The sequence below is a fragment of the Mytilus galloprovincialis genome, chromosome 9, assembly GCF_965363235.1.
Source record: "Mytilus galloprovincialis chromosome 9, xbMytGall1.hap1.1, whole genome shotgun sequence".
Lineage (NCBI taxonomy): Eukaryota > Metazoa > Mollusca > Bivalvia > Mytilida > Mytilidae > Mytilus > Mytilus galloprovincialis.
In genome coordinates this window covers 62,588,303-62,599,548 of record NC_134846.1, presented here as the reverse complement: position 1 = coordinate 62,599,548, position 11,246 = coordinate 62,588,303, and the positions used below count along the sequence as shown (strand labels likewise).

Here is an 11,246-nt window from a genome sequence, read left to right as displayed (position 1 = left end):
TTTGTGTAGTTTCACAGGAGTTGTGCTAACAAAATGTATATAATGGCCATAATTTTAAATTCATAATGCATTACTGCTAGAAACAAGAATGTGTTCAAAGAACACTCACACTATCATTTTCCAAGTTCATTGGACCATGAAATTGGGTTAAAAAACTTATTTGACATTAAAATTAGAAAGATCATATCATAGGGAACATGTGTACTAAGTTACAAGTTGATTGAACTTCCAACTTCATCAAAAACTTTAACCTGAAACTCACACTTTCATTTTCTATGTTCAGTGGACTGTGAAATTGTGGTCAAAAACCCAATTTGGCTTTAAAATTAGAATCTGAAAGATCATATCATAAGCAACAAGTGTACCAAGTTTCAAGTTGACTGGATTTCAGCTTTAATCAAAAACTACCTTGACTAAATACTTTAACCTGACGGGGGACAGACGGACGAACGGAAGGAAGTACACACTAGAAAACATAATGCCCCTCTTCTATCGTAGGTGGGGCATAAAAAACATTGAATAAAAAGTTTCATGAAATTCTGTTGTGTAGCTTCAGAAGAGTTGTGATAACCTGCTGCGGTAGTATATTTAGGCCAAATTTTAAGCTTATAAGATAGCATTAATATTTGCTGCTGGTATGCACATCTCAAAGTTTCATGAAATTCTGTTGTGAGGTTTTAGAGGAGTTGTGATGACAAGAACAGCACTGACAGATGAGTAAAGACTTATATACCCTACACAACTTTGTTTACAGCATATACAAATCAACAGTTGTACAATTATCCTATATTGGAAGAGTAAAATATAACATAACTTTATTTATGATTTTTTAATATAAGATATATAAAAATGCAAAATGGATTTAACAATATTTTAACAACTGCCCTGTATAATACCAAATACATTTGCAGTTTATACAAGCAATGGCTTATAATGATATGTTGGGGTATCAGTAACTTAACGACAATCTTTTTTCTGAATTCAGGGGATAGCATTTTCATGAGTTAGTAACCATTGTTTAATCTTATTCTTATGTCCACCACTATAATTCCCAAGATGACCACTATGGGTTATGACACGATGACACGGAACAATAAAAGAAATCGGATTATTCCTCATCGCCATGCCAACAGCTCTACAGGCTTTTTCATTTCCACATAGAGCAGCCAAGTTCTTGTATGATATAGTCTGTCCATATAAAACCTTTTCTGTCAAAACTTTCTGTGCTGTACTAGTAAAGGAACCTGTGAAAAAATAGAGGTAATGATTAATTTGAATAGCATTTTTTAGATACATTGTACATGCATGATAACTGACACAATTTCAAGAAAATAAATACAAGATCTGTGTTGTATAGCTGTACAGTATAGCGTTTACCATTAAAAACAAAAATATTGGTATATACGAGAAGACTTTCATTTTCAAAAAGAAACTTCATGCCTATCATTTCAAAAGATACTGTATCTTTGATTATTGATACATTCATTTGAAAGAATCATCTAACTTTTTTCTGTTTTTTTTTTATCATTGTTATTTGTAAGGAAAAAGTTTCTTTCATCAAAAAGCAGTTAATGGTGATAAATAATTTAAACAAGAGTGCACACACTGAAATGTCTCGCCTTCTTCACTAATCATTGATATTATGTTGATAGTCCTAAGCTTTATTAAAAACTGTCACATAAACTTAACATTAACCAAGATAACTAAACAAAGACCAATGAACCATGAAAATGAGGTCAAGGTCAGATCAGGCAGATTCCAAAAAGAAAAGAAAATTTCCGTCAAAAAGAATAAATTAAGAAAAATAATACTAACTGTTATTTGAATGATAATATGTGAATGTTTTATTGAATAGTAATGTTATACATGTTATATAAAGCAAGCAAACCAATTATTGGATATGATTGTTTCCATTAAAAGTAGAAATGATCACAACAAGTTGAAAAATGTGAAATGTTTGACGGAAATTACTTCCCATTTTTTGACACAAGGTTCATGTTTTACGAGGCTTTAAGTTGACACTTGTATAAAATGGTTTTTATTAGTGTAGTCTGATTATTCAAACATCTCTGTTTCCAAATCTTTTGCTTTTCTTTTGTTAAAAACATCTGTGATATGTATTTTTTTCAATTTCAAATACCTTACTTATTAGATGCTCGTCTGTCAATAAATGTTATGATAGCAACAGGTTCATAAAATGTTGGTTAAAAATCTCAAATATATATTGTCCGTCAAATTTATTTATGTTAGCACAATCTTATGTTAGCAACAAGTCCGTCAACATCTTATGTTAGCAACACTATTTAGTCCGTCAAATTTTATGTTAGCAACAATAATGTCCGTCAAATTTTATGTTAGCAACAAAAAAGTCCGTCAAATATTATGTTAGCAACAGAAAAGTTTGTCAAATGTTATGTTAGCAACAAAAAAGTCCGTCAAATATTATGTTAGCAACAATAAAGTCCGTCAATTTTTATGTTAGCAACAACTTAATTTCTGTCAAATCTTATGTTAGCAGCATTGTTCATGTCTGTCAAATTTTATGTTAGCAACTCCAAGATAATCCTTTTTAAAAGTTATTCCAATTCCTTTTTTATTGGTGCAGATGTTCAGAAATGTTTTATTCCAATTTGCCTTTCATATTAAATCAAGATATACATCCAAACCTTGAAAATACTGATAATATCAAGATTTTTTGTGTTGCTAACATAAGAATTTTCCGTCAAAATGTCTGTCAATTTTGTTATGATAGCAACATTTTTTTAAGGTGGTCTTTATTTAAAAAATATAATGTGAATAGATCTATTTTTTGTCAAAAAGTGTTTACTTATATAAGTATATCTTGTATTCCAAAACAGAACTTCATTGGTATTGATTTTGTAAAACATAATTTTGGGAACTTTTCAACTTTCTTATTTGGAATCTGCCATGAACCATGTCAGGCAGACATGTACAGCTAACAATGCTTCCATACAACAAATATAGTTGACCTATTACTTATAGTTTAAGAAAAATAGACCAAAACACAAAAAAACTTAACAATGAGCAATAAACCATGAAAATGAGGTTGAGGTCAAATAAAAGCTGCGCGACTGACATATAGATCATAAAATATTTCCATACACCAAATATAGTTGACCTATGGCATATAGTATTAGATAAAAAACCAAAACTCAAAAACTTAACTTTGACCACTCAAACATGAAAATGAGGTCAAGGTCAGATGACATCTGCCCGCTAGACATGTACACCTTACAATCCTTCCATACAACAAATATAGTAGATCTATTGCATAAAGTATGAGAAAAACAGACCATAACACAAAAACTTAACTATTACCACTGAACAATGAAAATGAGGTCAAGGTCAGATGACACCTGCCAGTTGGACATGTACACCTTACAGTCCTTCCATACACCGAATATACTAGCCCTATCGCTTATAGTATCTGAGATATGGACTTGACCACCAAAACTTAACCTTGTTCACTGATCCATGAAATGAGGTCGAGGTCAAGTGGAAACTGTCTGACAGACATTAGGACCTTGCAACGTACGCACATACCAAATATAATTATCCTATTACTTATAATAAGAGAGAATTCAACATTACCAAAAATCTGAACTTTTTTTCAAGTGGTCACTGAACCATGAAAATGAGGTCAAGGACATTTGACATGTGACTGACGGAAACTTTGTAACATAAGGCATCTATATACAAAGTATGAAGCATGCATGTCTTCTACCTTCTAAAATATAAAGCTTTTAAAAAGTAAGCTAACACCGCCGCAGGATCACTATCCCTATGTCGAGCTTTCTGCAACAAAAGTTGCAGGCTCGACAAAAAAACCAACACTTCACTAAAGTTAAAATTAGCCAAATTCAAATAATGCTGTTGCCATAAAACTGAAGTAGGAAAAGTCAGTGAAAATCGTTAGCAAATTCAGTGACACTGACAGTATGTGCAAATCCCATATTTCATAGATACAGTTGACTCTCGTTATGTCGAAGTCAGCCGGACCAGAGCAATATTTCGAGATACACGTAGTTCGACTCAAACGAACACCGGAAGTTCGACAATCTAAGGGACACAACTCTTGCTTAGCTTGGTAAAGCTAAAATAAATCCGGGTGAATATGGCAAGGGGGTCGATATTCTAGTATCAGATCGATGTATTTGTTTGTCACAGTCTTTTATTATTATAATGACATTATTTTTACTTATTCAATTGTTTCTATTAAAAAAAATCCTATGGCTTGTCCACATGTTCCAAGAGAGTAATTTCCAATCGATAGTTTCGTTATTCAGGTCGGTTATAGCTGACAAAATTGTTTATTCTCGGATACAAGAGATTTAAGAAAATTTTGATTTCTATTCATTTTGTTTTATCTCACTCTTTCTTTTCAAAAGAAAAGATAACAAGATTAAAGACGCCGTTTGAGTAGTTTTTAGGTGATCATCAACGGAAGCCATAATCCTCACTTTATACACACCCAAGCTCATTAATGTAAATCACAAATTAATTGTTTTGTAAACATTTTAAATACTTTTTCATGAACATTAACAATGTATCCCTTATTATTTATAAAAATTCTTTAAAAGATAATCTTAGGTAAACACTCATGGAAATAGCATGTCATAAATCAATACAGTGGTCAGTGACCGGAAATTTAATTACACGTGTATTGTCAGATTATCTCTCTTCAATCCATTTAAATCCCGGAGGTCATGTTTTGACATATGTGTATTAGTTCGAGATAAAAAAAGAATTTTGAATGCTTATGTTAACCTTGGGACCGTAAATTTAGTTCGACTCAACCGAAATTTCGACTCATCAGGAGTCGAATTACATACTTCTGTATGGAATAAAGTTCGGGACCACGTGAAAACTTCGACTCATCCGAAATTTCGAGTCAACCGAGTTCGAGACAATGAGAGTTAACTGTATTACAAAAGAATTTGACTCTTTAAAGTAATACAGTACTCCCACAGAGTATCCTTATCTGAAATTAGTGGAATCCAATTGTGGTTGCAGATCTTGATACCCGGTGTTTTATCATTATAGCTTGGTCATTTAGGAAAATATTATTGAACACTTAAAACATGAAGGACATTTGGCTAAAATAAACAACAAATCAGAACCAATTAATAACCAATTTTAAAACCTTTTTATCTTGATGTGTTTTGCTTGTTTTTTTTAAAACTTAATTTATTATTAATTTGAATGAGTTAAACGATCAGATTAAAGAATTCAAAAAGAAATTCAGACACCATTTATTTTGTCACAATCAAACATCATATAATGTAAACTTTTTCTCTTATTTCTTGCTTCTAGTAATGTAAGATATACAACCCTGTCTGGCAATTAAATATTATCAGTATAAACCTATGCATAAAAGTACCCATCCCAATTCCTTACTAGTTAAATTTAATCTATAATATCTGGGTCTTACCTTCAGTAAAAATGGATTGACAGAGAAGGGGTATTTTTAGCTGGTCCACTGAAGATTTAAAGTAGAACTGTAACCATTCAAGACACTGTATGGCAGGCTTGTAAGTATAGCCATTGTCTTTATATAACTGGAATTTCACATCAACATTTACTCTGAAACAAAAGAATTTGTCCTGCTATTTATACTGTTAACACAAAAGAAATATCTAGCCGGTTGCAGCAATTTCATACCAAAAAAAAATCCACATTACTGCAAATATACTGAAAATATACTGAAAATTCACAAATTGTTGCCAGGTTTTAATAATCCAAATAAGGCATCTGTGTGACAGTGTGAGTCTAGCAATATTTAATAAGAAATCACAAAATAGAGCTTTATAACAACTGTCACATAAACTTAACATTAACCAAGAAAACTAAATATTGACCAATGAACCATGAAAATGAGGTCAAGGTCAGATGAACCATGCCAGGCAGACATGCACAGCTAACAATTCTTCCATACAAAAAATATAGTTGACCTATTGCTTATAGTTCAAGAAAAACAGACCAAAATACAAAAACTTAACACTGAGCAATGAACCTTGAAAATGAGGTGAAGTTCAAATAAAACCTGTGCAACTGACATATAGATCATAAAATATTTCCATACACCAAATATAGTTGACTTAATTATTGCATATATACATGTAGTATTAGAAAAAAAGACCAATACTCAAAAACTTAACTTTGACTGCTGAACTGTGAAAATGAGGTCACGGTCAAATAACACCTGCGCAACTGACATATAGATCATAAAATATTTCCATTCACCAAATAATGTTGACTTATTACATATATATATCTATATATATATATAGTATTAGAAAAAAAGACCAATACTCAAAAACTTAACTTTGACTACTGAACCATGAAAATGAGGTCAAGGTCAAATAAAACCTGTGCAACTGACATATATAGATCATTATATATTTCCATACACCAAATATAGTTGACTTAATGCATATAGTATTAGAAAAAAAGACCAGTACTCAAAAACTTAACTTTGACTACTGAACCATGAAAATGAGGTCAAGGTCAGATGACAACTGCCAACTAGACATGTACACCTTACAATCATTCCATACACCAAATATAGAAGACCTATTGCATACAGTATAAGAAGTAGTCACTGAACCATGAAAATGAGGTAAAGGACATTGGACATGTGACTGACAGAAACTTCGTAACATGAGGTGTATATATACACAAAGTATGAAACATTCAGGTCTTCTACCTTCTACAATATAAAGATTTTAAGAAGTTAGCTAATGCCGCCGCATCACTATCCCTATTTTGAGCTTCTGCAACAAAAGTTGCAGTCTAAACAAAAATGCTATTTGAATAAAGAATAAAATATATGATTCGCAATGAAATAAATGGGGAGTGTGTTCATGGGATGCAAATGATGCCCTTTGCTTGCAAATCTGAATCAATTAAAGCTATTATAGCAAAGGGACGTAACTGAAGAACATAAAAGTGACAGTACTCAATTTTGTACTGGTTAAAGTTTTGTGGTTATAATTATTGTGTATAAGTTTTATTACATTAGGTAAAGGCAAAATTAAGGCAAAGAACAGAGATGAAAAAACAGCAAAATTTCAGTTGCAGACTGTGCTAGAATCTCATGGATAGTCCAGGTCATAAAAATCTCTGTAATACATGTACAAGATGAATGAAAGTCACTGCTACAGAGTTGTGGATACAAAAATTCTGACAACATTGCATGAGTTCATTCATATATTAACTAATGACCATTCAACTAGCTGGCTTAAAAGCAAACAAACCCTGTATCTGGTGAAAAATATTCATCTGTATCTCCAACTTGTTTAACTGAGTGAAGACCCTTTGGACAGCTAATTATTTCCACATCTCCTATTGGTGAACTGACAATGTAGCTGTTTGTTGGTCCATATTTACATATGATCTTACGTTGTGGCATGGCTATATTACTTATCTCTAAAAAATGCAATATAAGATGAGATTAAGTACCATATTCAAACGGTAAAGATATAATGTGATTAATATTCTTTAACCAACTACTTAACAAAAGCATATGTGGTGCTGAAGTAAAGCCAACCTGCCTTGATGCATCATACATTTAATCACTTCTTTAAATATGTTGTTTTCTAAGCAGTTGATTGACGACTGCTAAATCTCTTTCATAGTATTGAAAAAGATATATGTGCAAGAGCATGAAGAGACTATGATAAAATATTTTTCACTATAATAGTAGATCTTATTCCAGCAGAATTTCATTATTCAAATGAAGATACTGTAAACCAATTTATTTAAGCAGACACTTTATTTTAACAATTAGCCCTTTCTAGCCTATTTTGTGATTCCCATTTGATAGTTAAATATGGAAAAATCAAATTTTTACATATATAGCCATATAGCACCTTCCTTTAGTGCCTCCTGCAGTTCAGCTAGATATATTCAGCCTACTCACAGTATTCTTTTTTTTAACTTTCTAGAGGTGTGCCTGAGACGAAGGTTTTATGTATACTCCTATATATATATATACGAAAACTGTTGTTTCTTATTTGTGTTTGCAACTATGTATACTGTATTGTTTATTATACTCGAGGGGGGAGGGGGTGTACTTTTTGGTCTCTTGTCAAAGGTTGTCTCATTGGCAATCATACCACATCTTCTTTTTTATATTTGGTAGGCCTGCTATGGATGATTTCAACAACAAAAGTAGGCGTGATACACCATTGAGGGGGAGGGGGGTCCTAATCCAGAATTCCCGGGCTAAAAACATGAATCTGAGGTCCCAAACTTAGAAATTTAAATCCTGACATCCCAAAACTAGAAAAAAGAATTCCCAGATCCCGAAATTCGGAACTTAAAAACACCTGATTGCAGGTTCCCGATAAAGGTCCTACCACCCCCCCTCTCCCCCTAATTGTGTAGAAACCTCAATAAGATTTTCGTATAAAAAGTTGTAGTGGCGTGACAACTGGGAAATCGGCATATTCAACAGGCTGACATTTTTCAAAAAATGTGAGTCAAGTACCTTGTGTAATATTTTAAGGTATAGAATTAGAAAACTGTTTTTCTGAGATAAGTGCCTGTGTTTGTATCTAGTCTAGTTTATATAGAACAATATAGATATGTACTTTAATTATATATTGTCTGTATCAGAAACTTGATAAGGGAAATATTTGACAAAATGTGTTTGACAATAAATGATATACTATTCATTAGACATTAAAGAATGGATATTAACATTTACTCCTAATATTCCATGAGGCTCTTCTGCTCGATCGAGATATGATTGGTAAAGTCATCAGGTATCCGAAAGGTAAAAATTCTCATTTTGGCGGGAAATGATTAAGATGTGTTATTTCTAAAACTAGACGTGTGTCCATAATTTTGACAAGAACAACCTTTTGCATGATCTTTCAAATGCTTCTGTCATTAAAAAAGTACCACAGGCTTAAACTGTTAATCACAACTCAAAATATAATTCCGGAATCGTATCACAGTCGTTCGGATTATGAGTTTTTATTTTAGAATTTTTACAGACGAATCAATCATGGCGAACAGGAAATCAACAACCAATGTTTTTAATGTGACGCATTCGCGTCTGTTGACAATCTGTATTTATTTAGTGTATTATGAATGAAAATATTCCAGGAGGAAGACAGAGAGCTTCCTCTGAAAGTGATGTTTTAGATGAAAAAGTAGTGCAAAATGTTGGAAACCATTCATTGACCCTAGACCACAGAAATTTTAGTAGAAGTTTTGGAAACAGTCTCTCTGATCAAATAAACTCAGATGAGGAAATAATTAGTAGTGAAAAGGGTTATTTTACATTACAGACTAAGGATAAGCGTCGTAATAAACCATTGTTTAAGTCTGTGAAAAAGTTGGTCAATCGTTTTCGTCGTTCTGCTCACAGTAATTCGTCAACTGATGTGAGACAGGATATGAATGGAGCAAGGGGTGGTTATAACCCTCATTCCAATGATGGCATACAGACTGATTCTGGTGCAACTATTAAGCGTGCACCAGATTCTACTTCAAGACCCCTTATTACTAGACCTATGACTGTAGCTTTGCCGTGGAAGGTGTGTCCAGGAACAGTTGGAATTCAAAACCATGGCAATACATGTTTTATGAATGCAGTTCTACAATGCTTAAGTAATACTGACGCTATAACAGGGTATTTTGCAGCAAAGCAACACAAAAATGACTTGAAGACTAGAGGATTTTCTAAAAAATTCAGCAACAGTAAAAGTGATTTAACTGAACAACTAGGGACACTATTAGAAAGTTTATGGTCAAATAATTATTCTCCTGATATATCAAGTACTTTTAAGAGTACTGTTGGAAAATACAATAGTCAATACAAAGGTTCAGCTCAACACGATGCACAAGAATTCCTTCTGTGGTTGCTAGACAGCATTAATGAAGAGCTTGCATTAACAGCAAAGAAGAAGCATAAATCAACCAAGGTTCATTTCAAAATTATGTTTATGTTTAATATGATAATTTTTATAATGATTGGCAAAACTTGGGCATTAATAATATTAATATTACTTTTCCATTTCATTTTATTAGAAGTATATGTACATGTACAAAAATGTTTGCATTTTCATTTGACATGTTTGCAACTTTCATACATTTTGTACATGTGGGTCTGACTGAATTTCATTGTATATTTAATTGGAATTAGAACCCAAGACAAAAGTGACTTTTTATGCTAATCAAAACATCAATTATTATACCACATGTCTCTTCAATTTAGAATTTTTGATTCAACTATCTTGATTCAATGATTCTTTAAGTACATTAGTAATTTCACTATTTGAATTTTTAAATAGGTTCATGTTTGGACATTGTTGATAAGTGATTTATCCACTTCTGTATACAAAATGTACATACATGTACTTACATGGCAGTCAATCAAATTTCTATATTCTATTTTGCTGCAGGGTAGATGGAACGTACATTGTACCTGTGTACAGTTTAGAGTGAAATTGTTTTTTTTATTAATTGAAATATAACTTGATTAAACATGTTAAAGGGTTATTGATTTGGGGATGTATGGTGGCGGCTGTAAACGATGTCTGTTCATTAACATGAAAATACTTTGTCGAAATCTTTTCAAATTTAGATACATGTATGTTGTTTCCTGTGACTAAACATGCTAAATAAAGGTCAAGTTCAATTTTTATGATTTTAGCTTTTCTAGTTGTTGAGTTGAATACCTTTTATTTTGATATTGGGTTATTTATTTTATGATTTTAGTTATTTCACTTTAAACAGAAATAGTTAAATTAATAATTAATTTCTATATCATTTGGTCTCTTGATTTTTTTGAGTTATTTCCCTTTGAACAGAAATAAAGTATTTCATCAAAAATTGAATTATTGGGGTTCCTTGAGACTTGATATTTACATTGTACATGAAACAATGTAATTTTGGATTTATTCATGTAAAGGTGAATGTTCAATTAAAAAAAATATCAGTTCTTTTACAACTGAATTTTGTGTCACAAACCTACATGTACATGTATGCTGTGTCAAGTATTCAATCACAATCCAAATTCAGAGCTGTTTTAAGCTGCAATGTTGTTTCCATACTTGTTCAACTGTTCAGAGTTTGACCTCTGCAGGAGTATTCAGTTTCCTGTTATTTTGACAGCCCCTTGTTTGACATACACTAGAATAAAATTTGAGGCCTTTTATAGCTTGCTGTTTGATGTGAAGACCGTACTTTGACCTATAAAGGTTTACTTTTAC

General features: G+C 32.0%; 2 protein-coding genes across 5 annotated transcripts in view; one reads left to right on the top strand and one right to left on the bottom strand.

The window, feature by feature from the left end:
• Positions 1-814: 814 nt before the first annotated feature.
• LOC143045561 (methylated-DNA--protein-cysteine methyltransferase-like) lies at positions 815-9,016 on the bottom strand. Of its 3 annotated transcripts, none has more exons than XM_076218154.1 (4): positions 8,886-9,016; positions 7,278-7,449; positions 5,453-5,604; positions 815-1,244 (listed from the first exon to the last, which is right to left on the bottom strand). In XM_076218154.1, the coding sequence occupies exons 2-4, from the start codon at positions 7,430-7,432 to the stop codon at positions 982-984; spliced, it is 570 nt and encodes a 189-aa protein (XP_076074269.1). In that variant the 5' UTR covers positions 7,433-7,449; positions 8,886-9,016; the 3' UTR covers positions 815-981. The 3 variants fall into 3 exon arrangements, with proteins under 3 accessions (XP_076074269.1, XP_076074268.1, XP_076074267.1); XM_076218153.1 differs by lacking the exon at positions 8,886-9,016 and adding an exon at positions 8,726-8,879; XM_076218152.1 differs by lacking the exon at positions 8,886-9,016 and adding an exon at positions 8,732-8,869.
• The window catches only part of LOC143045560 (uncharacterized), a 28,385-nt gene continuing 26,067 nt past the window's right edge, over positions 8,929-11,246 (top strand). The window contains exon 1 of one of the 2 annotated variants that reach the window (XM_076218150.1): positions 8,929-9,956. In XM_076218150.1, coding sequence (XP_076074265.1) covers positions 9,117-9,956 — 840 coding nt within the window. In that variant the 5' untranslated portion in view covers positions 8,929-9,116. The remainder of the gene's footprint in view (positions 9,957-11,246) is intronic. The other variant, XM_076218149.1, reaches the window with a different exon arrangement.

Excerpts from the sequence above, each read along its gene's own strand:
- LOC143045561 (XM_076218152.1), bottom strand. The coding sequence starts at position 8,786 with ATGACTTTACCAATCATATCTCGATCGAGCAGAAGAGCCTCATGGAAT. Across the intron at positions 7,450-8,731 it reads AGCCTCATGGAATATTAGGA|AGATAAGTAATATAGCCATG; the intron begins GTAAATGTTAAT and ends TGCATTTTTTAG. Across the intron at positions 1,245-5,452 it reads TCAATCCATTTTTACTGAAG|GTTCCTTTACTAGTACAGCA; the intron begins GTAAGACCCAGA and ends ATTTTTTCACAG.